This window comes from Parus major, chromosome 22 (genome assembly GCF_001522545.3).
Source record: "Parus major isolate Abel chromosome 22, Parus_major1.1, whole genome shotgun sequence".
NCBI classification, from domain to species: domain Eukaryota; kingdom Metazoa; phylum Chordata; class Aves; order Passeriformes; family Paridae; genus Parus; species Parus major.
The window spans coordinates 497,944-514,421 of record NC_031790.1 but is presented as its reverse complement, the minus strand read 5'-3'; the positions used below and the strand labels follow the sequence as shown (position 1 = coordinate 514,421).

General features: G+C 48.8%; 1 protein-coding gene across 1 annotated transcript in view; it reads left to right on the top strand.

The window, feature by feature from the left end:
* ANTXR1 (ANTXR cell adhesion molecule 1) overlaps positions 1-16,478 on the top strand; it is a 44,985-nt gene that overhangs the window by 16,111 nt on the left and 12,396 nt on the right. Inside the window, exons 9-14 of the mRNA XM_015648622.2 lie at positions 411-471; positions 1,304-1,402; positions 4,896-4,965; positions 5,191-5,269; positions 6,100-6,195; positions 14,243-14,284. Coding sequence (XP_015504108.1) covers positions 411-471; positions 1,304-1,402; positions 4,896-4,965; positions 5,191-5,269; positions 6,100-6,195; positions 14,243-14,284 — 447 coding nt within the window. The remainder of the gene's footprint in view (positions 1-410; positions 472-1,303; positions 1,403-4,895; positions 4,966-5,190; positions 5,270-6,099; positions 6,196-14,242; positions 14,285-16,478) is intronic.

Below are 16,478 nucleotides of genomic sequence, written 5' to 3'. Positions count from 1 at the left end.
TATTATATTATATACAAATATAGATATAAAATTATGATATAATTATATATAAATTATATATTATATTATATGTATTTTATTATATATTTATATTATATATAAATATATAAATTATATATAATTATATATAATAATGTAATATACATATAATTATATATAATTATAATTATAATTTATATTTATATGCATATAAATAAATATTCTAAATAATATATATTTATATTTATATAAATATAAATAAATATTATAAATAATATTTTATATTATTTATAATTCAAGCCAAGGGCTGTAATTGTGCCCCAGGTGCTCTGATGAGTTCAATGTTTATCTGGAACCTGTGCACAATCACCTTTCACATCTCTGTTCCTATGGAAACCAGCCTGAGGTGCTTCACTTTTTGTCTCTTTTAGATTTTGAAGAAGTCCTGCATCGAAATCCTGGCAGCAGAACCTTCCAGTATCTGTGCAGGGGGTAAGTCTGAGCCAGCCCATGTTGTCTAAAACACAATTATCAGTTCATCTCTAATTGCTGCCGATTCAGTAATCAGCCCAGCCTGAGAACTCTGATTTCCCGTGGATGTTCCCAGCGCAGAGCTCGGGGAATTCTGGAAAGTTCTGCTCTCCCCAAAAGCTGTTCCCCAGCTCTCAGAGGGTGAGCAGCTCCCCTGGATGTGCTGGGATCTTTTACAGCTTGGCTGGAACCAGAGGGGCCTGGAGGGGAGCCCAGATTCCAGAGCAAATCTGCTTTTCTTGACAACTCCAGTGTGCTGCTCCTCGGGGGAGAGGAGAGAGGATGGGGCTGCAAAATGCGAGGGCAAAGATTTGAATCTGCAAAAATGAGATTTTGGCACTCCTGGGGTGACAATGAGGTTACTCCTGGTTTATCTTGGACCATTCTGTGCCCTGAGAGCCTCTCCCAGACACTCACAGGAATTGGGGCTGCTTCCTTTGCAGTTACCTGGGAAAGCAACACTTAAACTTCTCCAAATCATCTGCCACTAGAAGGGTTTTTTGCCTTTTTCACCCAAAACTTTCTGCCATTTAAAATGGACACTTGGAGAGGGCAAAGCTCAGTGCCCTTGGAGCCTCATGTTTCCACTGCAGGATTGTTTTAAAGCGTGTCCATGGTGAATTATTTCCTAAACAATTCCTAAACTCCTCAAAATTCAAGTTGAAATTGGGTAGGAAAGAGTGTGAAAGTTACATTTTTAAACTTAATGGTGAAACCACCAATTTTAGCTGTGGAAAACCTGAATTCCCTGAGTTTCTCTGCTTCAATAATAACCCAGAGCCTGTTTTGGCAGAGTCCTTCCAGGTGGTGGTGAGGGGAAATGGATTTCGGCACGCCCGCAACGTGGACAGGGTTCTCTGCAGCTTCAGGATCAACGACACCCTCACCCTCAGTGAGTTCCTTGCATTGATTTTATTTCCTTTCTGCCTCTGTCCTGGCAGGCATTTGGGTCTTGAAACACGGTGCCTGTGGGATGAGGAGCTCTCAGTGTGCAGGATGCTGAAGGGATTTATGTTTTCGAGGCAGATTGTGTGACTGACAGAGTGTGAGTGAGTTTGAGAGGGGTGGAAACACCGAGGGAAGAGAAGGAAATTGTGTTAAATCAGGTTTGTGATGTGCACTGAGATCCCCTGAGCTGGCAGCACCGAGGACCCCACGTTCCTCTGACCCTGATGGGAACCCAGATAATTCACAGTTCAACTCACAATTCATCCTTCCCAACACGGGATTTGCCCAGATATTGCTTTGGGAGCAGCCCTGAGCCTGTTCAGTATAAAATAACACATGAATTAGCTCTGAAAAGTGGAGATTCAAGGGCTCAGTGTGTTCAGAGCCCCTGGCTAAGCTGTTCTGTGCAGCTGGGGGGGTTTGCTGGGGCTGCCTGCCCTGCCTGGGATGTCAGAGAGCCCTGGGGCAGCTGTGGGGCTCTTGTGCTCTTGCAGTGGCCTCCTGGAGGAGAAAACCCTCAGCTCTCGCCAATTCCTGCGTCACCCAGCAGAAACTTTGGCTGGCCCTGGTGCACATTTGTTAAATTCAGATGTGGTCAGTGCTGGGGGTGGCAGGAGCTGGAGGGCTCTGCAGCAGGGCACTCACTCCTGGAGGCATCCTGAGGAATTTGGGACTGCCATCCCTCATCTCCCCCTGCCCAGGGGCTGTGTTTGTACACAGGGAATGGTGGGTGAGGGTGTCCTCACCCCAAAAACTGACCTGCAGAGGAGGAGGAGGAGGAGGAGGAGGAATCCTTCCTCCCTCTGTGCTCCCTGCAGCTCCAGCCCAGACATTTTTTATGGTGTCTGCCATCACAATTCCACTGTAGCCTTCAGGAAAGATCAGCTTATCCTAACACAGCCCCTGGGCTTTTTGAGCTTGAAGCTGTGTCCGCAGAAAGGATGAGGAGAGTGAGGTCCAGGCACTCTGAGCCGTGGATTTGTGGTGTCCTGAATTGCTGCAGAGCTGAGCACTGAGCTCACCCTCCCTGCCACGCCACCATCCCCTCTCCTCCTGCTCAGCTGGAGTTGTGGCATGGCAGGAAAAGGCCACAAACCCAAATTCTGTGTCCAGCCCCTCCCTGAATGAGGGAGCCCAGCAGTTCCCAACCCCAGGTGGGAACAGCTCTGCTGGCTTTGAGCTGCTCTGGGGGACATCCCAGAGCCTGCAGCCCCTGCCTGCTGCTCCCAAAATCTCTCCCTGAGAGAAACGAACCAGGATTTTATGGAAACCTCATGGAGGTTGGAAAGCTCAGCTGTCTTTGTTTGCTTCTCTGCCTGTGATTGTATCAGGGAGGGAGGCATTTTTAAAGATAACACTAAGCCAGCAGTTCCTGAAACCTTCAATTATCCCACATGAGATGCAGTGAGCACGGCTAGGACGTGCTGAGGTTAAAGGCATGAGCTAATGGGGTTTTATTGGGATTATTGGCAGGGAAAAGTGGCAGGTGAAGAGAGCTTCGACTCATAATGTTCATAGTTATGGGATTAAAAAAAAAAAGAGGAACATCTGTAGAAACCATGAGGAATATTTGGCTGAGCAGAGCTGTAATCAGATGCATGTTCTGCAGCAGGACCTGGGAGAATTGGGATCAGCCTGCTCAGAGTTAAAAGTAATTATCCAGTGCAGTGACTTATGACTGATGTGTGGTGCTAAAATGTCTGAGTCTGGCCAGGCTGTGCAGGAGCCAGCAAAGATAGCTCTGGGCAGAGAGGCTGAGCTCTGTCCTGAGCAATTTAAAGCTGAAAGGAGAGATCAAAAGCTGGTGGAGGAGCAGGCACCACAGCAGAGCTGGGCTGGCTCTGCTGCACTCCAGGGAATGCTCTGCATGCTTGGCCAAACCCATCCTCTGCACAAACCTGCCTGGATTTGCTTTATCCAGACAAATATGGGAGCAGGACAGAGCAGGGGATCAGCACTGGGGGATGCAGGGGGCACTGGATCCCCAGACTGCCCAAAAAACATCTCCTAAAAATTGTCTCCTGTTTTTAAATCCTGCCAGATTGCTCCACTTCCCCCACCTTTCATTGCTCCTGGCAGCACAGTGCATTTCTTGTGAGACCCTCTTTGCTTTCTGGGGGTTTTTTTGAGGGGCTTGTGCTTTTGTGTTAAAGCATCCTGCACATATCGAAGCTTTTATTATTATGGTTAGGAAATATTCCAAGCCCTGGCTTGCCAGAAGGTTACACCCTGCTAATGGCATAAGAAATTATTCACTTTTGCTGGGAATAATCGATTTTCCAGGCTGCACTGAGCTCTTCAGGTGCAGGAACTCTGAGTATGGAACTGCAGGAGCCTGAGCAGCACCAGGGACCTGCTCGAAGGGGCTCCCACAGAGCCCAGAAATGAAGGGACACCCAGGGCAGCAAAGCCCTGAGCGCTCTGCCCTCCCTCCCCAGTGCAAAGCACAGAATCCAACCCCTGGCAGGAGATGTGGAGCTGCTGGGGAGCCTTCAGCCCATCTCTGCCTGCTCTGGATGCAGGATTTGTGCTGCAGCAGAGCAGACAGTGCCGCGCTCCCCACGAGAAGAGTTCTGTTTGCTGTCCCTGTGTCAGTTCTCCAGGCAGGAGTCAGAGTTATGCAAACCAAATGGATGCTCTTTTGTTTGGAGCAGAGGGAAAAAGTGGCTCATTTTTGTGGTGAAACACAAACATTCTCCAAACAAACTAATCCGTGCCTGCAGCCAGCCTGGAGCTCCCCCGGGACACCCCGGGCTGATAAACTTTCTAGAGAGATGGGACTTGGGAGAGAAAGAGAAACAAAAACCCAACCAGATCTGAGTAAAAGGCCTTGCAAGATGAAGCAGCTTTTGTTCTAGTGAATGCTGGCACAGAGGAGCCTTTGGCTGCCAGGGTTAGCAAAGGAGAAAACAAGACACTGATCTTCGTTTTCTTGGCGTGTGTGCACTGAGGCGATGTCATAAATTCACAGGAGTTAAAGATATTGCTGTAAATCAGGGTGAGAACAGCACAGTGGGGCCAGATGTGCCACCACAGCTGGAAATGGCAGCTGGAAAATGGGCTGGGCAGTTCCTGGGGATCCCCCAGCTCTCACTCGGGTGCACAGAACAGGAATATCAGTGTTCCTGCTCCTCTCACTCGCTTTTAAAACCACTGTAATTCAGTTAAAAAGGTTGAACTTCTGCCTTAAAATGCAAAATTTTCTGTAGTACACAACTTTCTTCCCTTGGATGTCTCTGTTTCACCTGGGCTGAACCCCTGCTCTGACCTTCCAGAGATCTCCACACCTTCAGCTCTGCTGTGCCTCCGACACGTGGGGCAGCTCTTCATCCCCCATCTCATTCATGTCCCAGGAGTGAGCAAAACCATTATTTAAACTTGCTCTTTAGGGCCTGCATGACTGATTTGGCAGGAAATGACATGATTTCCCTTTCCAGATGAGAAGCCTTTCGTGGTGGAGGACACCTACCTGCTGTGCCCGGCCCCCGTGCTGAGAGAAGTTGGCATGTAGGTTTTTCCTGCCCCAAAATCTGCCTGTGGGGAGATGGGTGTGGGTCTCCTCCTGGTTCTGTGGATCATTTTGGGGTCCTGAGCTGCTGTTCTCTCGTGTCCAGCAGCAGCTGTGCTCTGGAGCAAGGGGCCAGGATGGGAATTTTCTGTCCAAGAGACTCCTGAGACCCCGGCTATCAGCGGTGCATGAGCTGCCCTGATTTCCTTCTTGCCTTTTTCCAGGGAAGCAGCTCTTCAAGTCAGCATGAACGATGGTCTGAGCTTCATCTCCAGCTCTGTCATCATCTCCAGCACGCACTGTGTGAGTTTTGATGTCCTGAAATGCTCCTGCTGGGATTTAACACAGCCTCCACCAGCAGCTGTTACCCCTTGAAGGTCTGAGCGTGTGACAAGGTGACATTTCCCTGTCACCTGTGCCAGGTGTGGCCAAGCCCTCGAGCCTCCAGTGGATGCCTCAAGCTCCAGGGAATGTCCAAGAGAGGGGAGAATTGCCAAGGGAGTGTTTGGGGGCAGGAAGGCAGGGCCAAGTAAGAGTATCTCGGAGCAAAGCCAGGATGGGAATTGAAATGAGTCTTTGTTCATTCTCTAAAATGCTCCCAGAAGAGGAAAAACCACTCATGACCTCTTGCACTGGTGGCTCTCAGACCCAAAACTGCAGAGCTCTTCCCGGTGGGAGAGCAGGGGATGTCACCAGATCCAATAACTGCAATAAATGGTTTGGGATGTTGGCTGAGGTGTTTGGGGTGGGAGCAGCCCCTGAGCTCTGCTGAGAGGTTTGGGAGCCCTGAGAGGCTCTGGGGACTCCACAGCCTCAGCACAGCCGGCTGTCCCCGCTCTCTCCTGTGGCACTTTGAAAGAATGAAGGAATTTTCACCTTTGTGTTAATCAACAGTGAATTGATCTGACCTTTAAATGTGGAGAAAATCAGAAAATCAAGCGAGGACTGTCGCCTGGGGGTAAAAAACAATGACCTTTCACTGAAGGCTTGCTTTTGCCTGGAAATGAAATGAAAAATGAAAATGAAATGGCATTAATAACCATCATTAAGGTGTCAGTAAACAGAGAGGGGCGTTGGGGACAGAGCTGGGGAGGGTGACACGAGTGTCACTCGCTCTCTGTGTTCTCCTCCAGTCCGACGGGACCATCCTGGCCATCGCCCTGCTCATCCTCTTCCTCCTGCTGGCCTTGGCTCTGCTCTGGTGGTTCTGGCCCCTCTGCTGCACCGTGGTAAGTGACAGAAATCAGCAGAATTTCAGTGCTAAGCTGAAGGAAACGAGGGGGAAGGAGGCAGAGCTTTCCACAGGGCTGGTCCCAGAAAGGAGCAGCATTTCTGTCACTGCTTTGGGTTTCTGTTTCATCTGGGTCAGACCCGTGGAGCAGCAACGTTGCCAGCACCCAAACCTCGTCAGGAGCCTGTTAGTCTTGTGCTTTGGTCACAAAATGGAAATAGTTTGGTGAAATGTATTCCTGCCATGGCTGGTGTGGATTTCCTAACGCTGGAGGGCTCCTGTAGAAGGGCAGGATTGATCAGCCCACTCCTGCTTCTGCCTCACAAACAAGGAGAGGACTTTTCTAGGAGTACAAATTTTTGCAAGATGAGCTGTTTTTCCTGGATCACCGTGTCTGAAAAGTGTTTTGAACATCCCAGGGACAGTGGAAGTCTGACTGTGCTTCACTGAGCATTCTCTTTCCTCCAGGTCCTTTCACAAAAGTTCAGCAGAGTTAATTCTTTAAAAGGGCAGAGAGAAAAATCCCCAGAGCAGAGCAGAGCAGAGCAGAGAGCTTTGGAGCTTCACTTGCTGGAGGATGTGCTGAGGCTCGTTATCCAGAACAAGGATGGAAATCTTGCAGGAAAAATCTTAATTGTCTATTTCTGTTCCTGGCTGAAAATGGGGATTAAATGCTTCTCTTCACAGTAGTTTGGCACCTCTGTCCCAAAATGAAAACCAGAATGGAAAAAAATATTTATTTGGACTTTCAGAACAATAAAAAAAAGAAGGTTCTAAAATTGGCCAAGGGATTAGCAGCGTGGTAGGTTGCTCAGAGTTATTTGTCTAAACTAGATGGCACATTCCCAGAGGAGCTGGGCCAAGGTTTTGTTGGCACATCTTGGTGGAAGTCAGAGGAGATGTGCCCTGTGCAGATGTTTGCACTGGGATCTGGAGGAGAATTGAGGGATAAAGGGAAAATGCTGCCAGTGAGGCTGCTGGTTTCAGGTTCTGTTAGAGCAGGGAGATGAAGCTGATGAGAAAAAGGCATTAATAAATCCAAGCAAGGGCGTGGAGGGGATGTGGAGCTGCTGTGAGGGCACTGTGGCAGTGGAATCATGTGAGGACAGTGGTGCTGTAACAGCCCTGGGTGTGAAAAACAGCCCAGATAAGCAAGGTGGGTGCAGCAGAGAGAGGAGTCTCTGTTCCACATGAAACCTTATAAGCTTAATCATTTCCAGATTTAAATCCTCCACTTAAAAACATTTGTTGTAGATAAAAGCTTTTCCTCACTCTCCTCCTTTACCTCCCACATTCCCTCCTAGCAAGGTCTGCAAGTGGGGACTGTCCCACTGATATTTTTCCAGTGTAGTCAAACACTTCCCTGTTGGAAAGGTTTTTATTCCAAGATGAATATGAAATCTTGGAATAAAATCATTGCAATTTCATAGGAGTATGAAATCTCTCCCACCTCCCCAGAAGGGCACCCGGTGTGTTTGGCAGAGGATCAGCAGCCAGGATGCCTCGCTGTGCACTGCAAAAATTCTGTGAAATTAAAGATAAACCCATGGAGGGGAGCCCAGCCTGTCAGGGGATGGGGAAAAGGAGCCCAGCAGAGCCTCCTATGCACTGCAAAAATTCTGTGAAATTAAAGATAAACCCGTGGAGGGGAGCCCAGCCTGTCAGGGGATGGAGAAAGGGAGCCCAGCAGAATTTTGTGGCTGCTCTGGAAGTGGCACAGGGAGGAATTCAGTGTTGTCAGAAGTGAATTAAGGGCAGAGGAGCTGCCTTGCACAACAGCCCAGAGCTCCAACCTCGAATAACCAAACCACAGACCCGGAGACATCGCCGTGGATTCCAGCCCAGGGACGTCTCAGAGATAATTGTGGATGTGTCCAGGGGAAAAAGGAAAAAAAAAAACACAACAAACTCATCTCCTACCAAGAATAAATTTGTTTCTGAGTGACAAGCACATTTCTAAACCCTGAAATTCCTCTTGGCATGCTTTTTAATTAAATAAGAGTCATTACTATCCAGCAGTTCTTCAGGAAAGACACTGAGCCAGCTTCATCCCTGGAGTAAATGGACTGGAGTCAACAGACTCACTCTGAAGGTTTATCTGGAACCCAGTATCTCCTTGGCACCAGCCCATGAAGGAATGCTGTTTCCAAATGTATCCAGCTTTATTGGTCTCAGAAGTATTCTGGGATGAAGTCTGGAATTTACCACTCGGTTTACAGTAGAGGCAATTGTTGCTTAGTGAATCAGAGCAATAATAACTCTTTGCTGTGCCTGACACACCAGCACAGGCAAAAATTTCCCTGGATACCTGTGGAGGATATTACAAAAGCATGGGAGGCAGGCACTGACCTCCCCAAAGGTTGTAGGTTTGTTGAATAACAGAAAACAAAGAAGCAATTCTGCTGTGTGAACTCCCCAGCGCTGCACTCACGATGGCAAGAAGGAAAACAAGTCCACAGACACCTCCAAAGGGGTGTGACCCCACCTTTCCTGAGCTGAGCAGATTCCAGCTCCTGCCTTCCCCCAGCCACTGCTCCTCTTCCCATTCCAGACATCCACAGCAGGAGCTGTGTGTGCAGGAGGATGCTCAGCTGCCCAGGGCTGAGATTGTTCTGGCTAGGAGGCCAACATGAGCCTCAGGTTTAATGTAGAGGAAATAAACCCCCAAAAAAGGAGGTCTTGAGGAGGACTTTGCAGGCACCTTGGAAATGGAGCTGTTTCAAGGGTTTGGATGCAGAGGGAAGGCAGAATTAATGAAATAGCTGGAAGGTCTGGCTGTGCTGGGATGGTCTCCCTTGCTGGGATGCTCATCCATCACCTCCTCCCAGGGTTTTTTTGCCTCCCTCCTGCAGCCATCCAGGGTGGCTGAGAGGCTGGGCTGGGTTGTTTGCCCACCAGAAAATCTGCCCCACCTCACTCATTTTCATACTAGAGTGGTTTTAGATGCAGGGGTGTGGCTGGCAGATAAATGAGGTGTTGCTCTGAGCACCTAACAGCAGTTTTAACTTTAAAGCTGTTTTCTGGAAGTAAGCATGGAAGAACCCAGCAATCTGTTTGGCTCTCAGTCTGTACTGCAGCTGACCAGAAGTTTTGGAAACAAAGAGCTGGATGGAGAAAATACAGAAAATATAGATTAAAACCACATGGCTGAACTGGTGGAAGAGGAGGGAATGCACAGGCTCTGCAGCAACCCTGAAGAGCTATAAAATGACAGGATCCCCGTTGGCTGGATGGAGATTCCTTACAAAGATCCCATTCCCACCCACTCCCGTGAGCACACAGCTCTTCTGCACTTGTGCTGAGCTGAGAAGGGAGAACAGGATCATGCAAGCAGAAAATTCGGCAGAAATCTGTGAGTGAGGGCTCCGTGCACAGCTCAAAGTGGCCACCATGCTTTTCCTTTACCCAGAAAATGGATTTCATCTCTGTGGTCTTGCCAAGAAAGCGGGTCAGACGCTTGGAGCACACCCCAGGGCTTCTGGGCTGGTTTATTTGTGTGAGTGGAGCAGCTCAGGAAAGGGAAGCACCTGTGCAGACACTGCATTGCTGCCTGCATTCCCTGCAGAGCTGCATGCCAGCCCCATTCAGCCCCAGACTGCACCAGCATGATTTAAGATGATTAAATAGAATTAATTAAGAGAATTATTTTTCTCTCCATGACGTCCTGTCTTTCAGAAGTGGATGATTTTGACGTGTACTATGATCCTGTGCTGAAGTTGGTTTGTACAGTTCACCTCCAAATCTTCGGGGTGAAGAGGCCTTTTCTTGCAGTTTTAATCTGTTAAAATTGAGCTTCCTGAATCTCCTCCCAGGCTGACAAAAGAGGTGAACTTAAAAGGATAAGTTAACTTTCCATTGAACTTCCTTTACCTCTTACTTGAATCTCTGAGAAGAAGATTGCATTTTATTGCAGGCAAAGAAATTGGGACAAGCCCTGCTTGTGTTAGCTTTGGGGTGTAGAGCAGATCCCCAAGGATTTAATGGATACTGAGAAGACACAGAAGATATGACAAAAAAAAAAGGAAATGTTCTTTTACCCAGCTCATACCTCAAATATGAAACAGTCACAGGACTGAGAGGTCAAAACTATAAATATGTAAGGGAAAAAAAATAGGAAATTAGTCAGATGGATCATAGTTAATGCTATGAAAAATCCTTGTTTATTAAGAGAGCAGGAATATATATTCGGTGTTTTCCAGAAGAATGAAGGTAATTAAGGACAAAAATAATCTGCTCAGTTAACAGCATGCTTCCAAACTTGTAATCCCAATTAGAGGCAAAGTCCTTTGTTTCTTATTTTGTACTGTTTGCTTCATTTGAAATGATGATCTGTTTGCTTCATTTGAAATGATGATCTGTCCCATCCTAAAGCAGATAGCTCCTCTGACAAGAAACATATTGCCCCTATTTATCATGGAAAACTCCAAGGATAGTTACTGTGTGATTGCTGGAGATTTCTGGGCTCCCAAGACAAAAAACATCCTCGACACATTCCTGGAATATGCAAAATTTGGATTCAGCGTGTGCTTTCTTATGCCTGACTGGCTACAGAAATTTCAGGGCAACAGAAAATTTATCCCTCCCAAGGTTTTTAACCTTCCAGGAGGTGGCTGATAGAATTCCTCTGCTTTTCCACTGGGTTATCCATCAGAAACAGCTGCTCCTCCATGGGACACGGAGTGGCTCAGCTAACAGAGACCTGTCCTTCACAGGCGTGTTGGGAACGGTGCTGAAAGGCAAAGAATTACTTCACTGTCCCGAATTTTCACAGCTGAGTGTGTGGAAATGCTGACAGCTGCTCTCCAAGCTCCTTCCAAGGAAAAAGGAAAAGCCAAGGAAAGCCGGGGGCCATCTCTCCCCACCTTCACCCTTAGGAACAAAAGAGCCTCGCCAGATTTTTGTGCAGAACCCTTCAGGTGTTCCTCACCTGGAGAGCAAACCCGAGGCTGAACCATTGTGTTTTCTTGTCCCAAACACAGGGAGAGGAGGCCCAGGGAGGGTTTGGGGTCACCCAAACGCTTGTGACCAAACACCGCGGCCTCGCCAGGCCGAGCTCGCCGTGTCCGGGCCTGGCCCGCTCCCAGCTGCTCCTTCAACAGCTCCTGGGGCTCACCTGGACGGCCACAACCAGGTGTCCATGTGGCTGTGACCTCACAGGGCCCTGGGATGGCGTTTTTGATGGCGTTTTTCCATCTTTTGGGTTGTTTCTGGTTGCGCCAAGTGCGTGAGGCCTGTGGGCCTGGGCCCTCGGCCTTGCCCTGGGCTGCCACTCAGAGAAAGGGTCTGGGTGTCCCAAAGAGGGTCTGGGTGTCCCCAAAGAGGGTCTGGGTGTCCCAAAGTGAGTCTGGGTGTCCCCAAAGAGGGTCTGGGTGTCCCCAAAGAAGGTCTGGGTGTCCCCAAAGAGGGTCTGGGTGTCCCCAAAATGAGTCTGGGTGTCCCCAAAATGAGTCTGGGTGTCCCCAAAATGGGTCTGGGTGCCCCAAACGAGGGTCTCAGGGTTAGGCTGCCCCAGAGTGAGGATTTCATGCACACAGAGCTGTAGCAGTAAGAATCCAAAAGGGAGAAAGAAAAGATTTGTGTTGTTTGAAGGCCTGGGCAGCGAGTCAGAAATGAGATTTTTTTTGTAAGACTTGAACTTTGAAAGGTCGTACAGGCTCAAAGGCACAGGAGATTGAACTCCCCCATCTCTAGACTTGTCCAAATTAACCAATCCCTGCTGCCAATTTACTGGGAGCTCAGTTGCTCTTAGAAGTGCAAAGCACTCAAAAATGGAAGGAATGTCTTTTTTTTCCCCCTCTTTGCCTGTGATAGAAAACACTTGATCTGTTTACAGCAGTCAGTTTGTGTGTGAATATGGGAAGGAATGCAGATGTATGGAATGCAGCCATCTCCTCACCTCCAGGTGTGTAACCTCCACTGATCCTGGCTGAGAAGTTTGGATGCTTAGCTGGACCAAATTCAGATGGTTTATTCTGATGTTTCATTCCCATGTAAATGAAACTCCCCTGGAACCCGTGATGTTCCTTCCCCTGGAGCAGGGGATGCTCCAGGGGGGAACCAGGGGGTCCCAGCAGGTACATTTTGGATCAGATATCTGAAGTTTCACAGTGTCTGATGGGTTTAGTGCTCAGGGATTTGGTTCAAAAGGAGATCTGTTGATAAATGCTGCCTGTCAGACTGAACAAGATTAATCTGAGAAGGTGTCCTGTGTCTTTTGGTGAGCTGCACCCTCTGTCAGTGCTGATCGTGTCAAGGGACACAGAGGAGATGGTGCTGTCTCCATCTGACACCTCTGAGGATGCTGATATCCAGGCTTTCCTTTCCTCAGAGTATTACTGGCATGCAGACAACTTTTCATCCACGTTCCACAGAATCCCAGAGTTATTTAGGTTGGAAAAGACATTTGAGATCACCAAGTTCTGCCTGTGGCCAGTCCCCACTTTGTCACCCAGGGCACTGAGTGCCACCTCCAGGGAAACTCCAAACCTCCCTGGGCACATATCACCCACTTCTCATCTACTTTTCATCATTTTCATATTTTTTATTGTTTCTATGGGACACAAGAGCTCCAGCCCTGTCTCCTCCCCAGCCACAGGCACATGCTCCTCGTTAATGGCCACATTGCATGACTCTGCTTTGCAGAGGAAAATAAAAACAGTGAGCTCATCACAGGAGGAAAAACACGAGTGAGAGGAATTGCTGTAAATATTTATATCTTCAGGGCCTTTAATGTGATTGCAATTTTCCCTTTCTGCATTTAAACAGCCGAGTTGTTGCTGTTTGGGACTGATATTTTTGGGGGGTTGTTGTTTTGTTTTGGGGAGATTTTTTGGCTGTTGTTGGGGTTTTTTTGGGGGTTTTTTAGGGTGATTTTGAAGCCCACATGTGTGTCCTGACCCCCAGCCCTGAGCAGAGCTCAGCACACTCAGTATCACCTGCACTGGTGCTCAGCCAGCCCCTGCCCCATGGCCTGGGGTGCTCAGAGAGCTCTGCCTGCTCCAGATGGACCCAAACCCCCAGAGCAAACCCATCCTGGGGCATTCCCCAGCCCATACCAGGGTGAGGGACAAGGTGGGACGTGCCTGGTGGCTCTGCCCTCCCCTTGGAAACCTCTCTGTTGCTCTTGGATGCAGGCTCTGCTGGCAGCCAGCAGCCTGCCAAGCCCTGGATGCAAACTTTCTGCATGAAATAATGGCCTCACACCCACAGAAACTGAAATGGTTCCCATGGAGAGTATCCTGGGCCAGGCTGCAACCTCACCCTGATTCTTTAGTAGAAACCTCAGCCAGCCATATATGTGTATATATATTTATGTGTTTAAAGTTTGTGACAGTGAGCTACATTAACCTGATAAATGAAAAGCACGAAAGTGAAGAGCATGAGGTGGCAGAGCCTTCTGGAATGAAAAAAGAACAGTCTGGGACACAGGTTGGGGGTTATCACTGCTCTGCACTGTCCCCAGGGCATTTTGCTTCACGTTGGTTTTGCTTCCCAGCCTTTGTTCAGACTGAATTATTTGAGGAAGGATTTGTACACGTGTGCAGAGGGCAGGGGAAGGAGATGCTGATTTTCCTGAGGTGGTTCAGGAGAAGCATCAATGCTTAGAGCCAGCACTAACCACTGACCGTGGCAGCTTCAGGGATTAGGAGAGTCAGGGATATCAGAGTTTGAATTTTCTGTTTCCTCACACGGGGCAGAGGTCACCCAAAGAGCAATGTGAGTGTGGAGCTGTCTTTGGGAACATCTCCGTGGGCTTTGGGACACCCCCTGCCCACCCTCAGAGCCACCCCGTGATTCCACAGAGGTGTGCCAGCAGAACATCCTCTTGTTTTCTCCTCTGGATTCTTCCTGGTGGCATCTGAGTCCTGCTAAAGAGCAAAGCCTGAATTCATGGTTCTCTTTGAGTCCTGCTAAAGAGCAAAGCCTGAATTCATGGTTCTCTTTGAGTCCTGCAAGAGAGCAAAGCCTGAATTCATGGTTCTCTTTGAGTCCTGCTAGAGAGCAAAGCCTGAATTTATGGTTCTCTTTCTCTTTAATCCTTCCAGATCATCAAGGAGCCTCCCCCACCTCCTGCAGAAGACAGCGAGGTGAGTGCCACTGAGCCCTGGTCTCCTGGGTGTTTAGGACGATGTTTTGTTCAGTGTCCTCACAAAAGGTGATTCAATCTGTGAGTTTTAATCACAGCTCAGGCTGTGATTCACACAAGGACAGCCCTTCAGCCTGGGTTTAATTGGAGTTATTGGAACCTCAGCATGTGCTGAATGCCCTCCTGGAATGGCACAGTGATGCTTTTGGTGGTTTGGGATGTAAAATCCGTCCCAGCACAGCTGATGGGAGAAGAGGAAGCTCCTGGTCCTTGTGTGAGGCACATTCAGAGCAGATGTAAAACCCCAGCAAAATCCTCTGGACATCAGTGGAGCTGCACAAGCCAGGGAAGTTCTAACAGAGACTAAATCAACGTTAAATCTTCCATCTTAACTCTCCTTGCAAGTTTTAGGTGAGTCTTGCCAGAAGTGGTTAAAGTTCTGCCCCCATTCCTGAGCAGACTGTTCCCAAAAACGTGCCCAGATTTCCATCTGCCTTTCTCTGTGCTCTCAGCATGCAGTGAGTCTCTGTCCTGCTCCCTGGGATTCCACTGCATCCCTGGGATTCCACTGCATCCCTGGGATTCCACTGCATCCCTGGGATTCCACTGCATCCCTGGGATTCCACTGCATCCCTGAGATTCCACTGCATCCCTGGGATTCCACTGCATCCCTGGGCTCTGTGCAGGCCCCTCTGATGGCACTGGGAGATTTTCCATTGACTGCACTGAGCTTTGGATCAGTTCCCCTTCGATGTGCAAGTCGAATGAGCCTTAGCTCTGTGCTCAGGGTGATTTGGTTGGGTGGTTTGCCTTGTTTTCTGCTTCTGGAGACAAATTCATTGCCTGCTTCAGCTTGCAAGTGGAAAAGGATCTGAAAAGCTGCTCTGCCCTCTCCATGAAGCCTGGCCCTGGCTGAGTCAAGGCTCAGGAAAGCTCAGGGATCTGCAAGGAGCAGAGATCCAGCCTTGGCTCTGTCCAGGGCTGTGGGACCCAAGGCCACCTTGGGGCACCTCAAACCAGGCCTGAAGCAAACTCCAGACCATTCCCAGAGCCAAGGGGGGTCTGCACGTGGACCCAGTGCCCCCTGTGCCTCTCTCTGCAGGCTCCTGGCCCGTTTCCCATTTGTTTAGGCTGGGAGAAAATCCACCAGCTCTGTCAGCTTCTGTCCTCTGAATGAAAAGGAAAACATTAACCTCAAATTGCACATGCTTTGTTCTGCATCACACATGGCTCCAAGCCAAGGGATTCAATTGCTGAAATTAATTAAAATACATCATTCTTCCTTCCTGTGATGTCCCTTCAGCAGCAGGGTCACAGTTGGATTTTTTTTCTTCTCATCTCATCAAATTCTTGGCCACTAAAAAAAAAAAAAAAAGATGAGGAATTCTTGCATCAGCAGGTTTGGGAGCTGAAGCCCACAGGAGGAAGGAGAATGAATTATTACACTCCAACAACGAGGGGGAAGCAGCCTCTGCCATCAGACCCACCAAGGGTTTTACTGAACTGTCTCAGGGGCCCTTCGAGACACACTGGAGGCTCTTCACTGCTGGGGAAGGAAACCACTGCTGGCCAGAAACTGCCAATGAATTCATTCAGCAATTGGGAATGTTGTCAGCTCCCCCTGTGCTGCTCAGGGATGCTGAGGGTGAAGCCCAGGCGAGGACAGATGGTTTCACTTAGGCCAGGAAGGGTTGAGCTGATGCCAAGAGGAAGAGGTGAGAGCCTGGAGGAGCCAGGAGCACCTCTCTGGCCTGTGATTACTCACTGAAGGTGGATCAAAACCACATTCTTCTACCTCCAGTGAATAGGAAGGCTTTTTCTAACCCTTCTGGAGGAAGATGCAGCTGCTTTTATTCCTGTGTCCCATCACCTTTAAGGTTCATTTGAACAGCTCTGCCCAGCTCAGAGCAGGGGCTCACCACAAGGCTGAGGCTGCTTCTGCTGCAGCAACCCAGCCCCAAAATACACCAAAAAGCCCCAACTGCAAGGCTCTGCAGCTCCCAACAATTCCTTTTTCACTCCCTGGCCCAGAATTGTGCTGCTGTCAGTCCTGGACAGGCTGGACCCAGGGCTGGATCTGTGCAGGCACCGCTTGTTCCCACAATCCAGGGTCACAAATCTCCCTGCAGTCTGCCAAAGCAGGCAGGAGATCAACCAGATACCCACATCTTGCCCTTTCCTCATCTCTCAGTCCC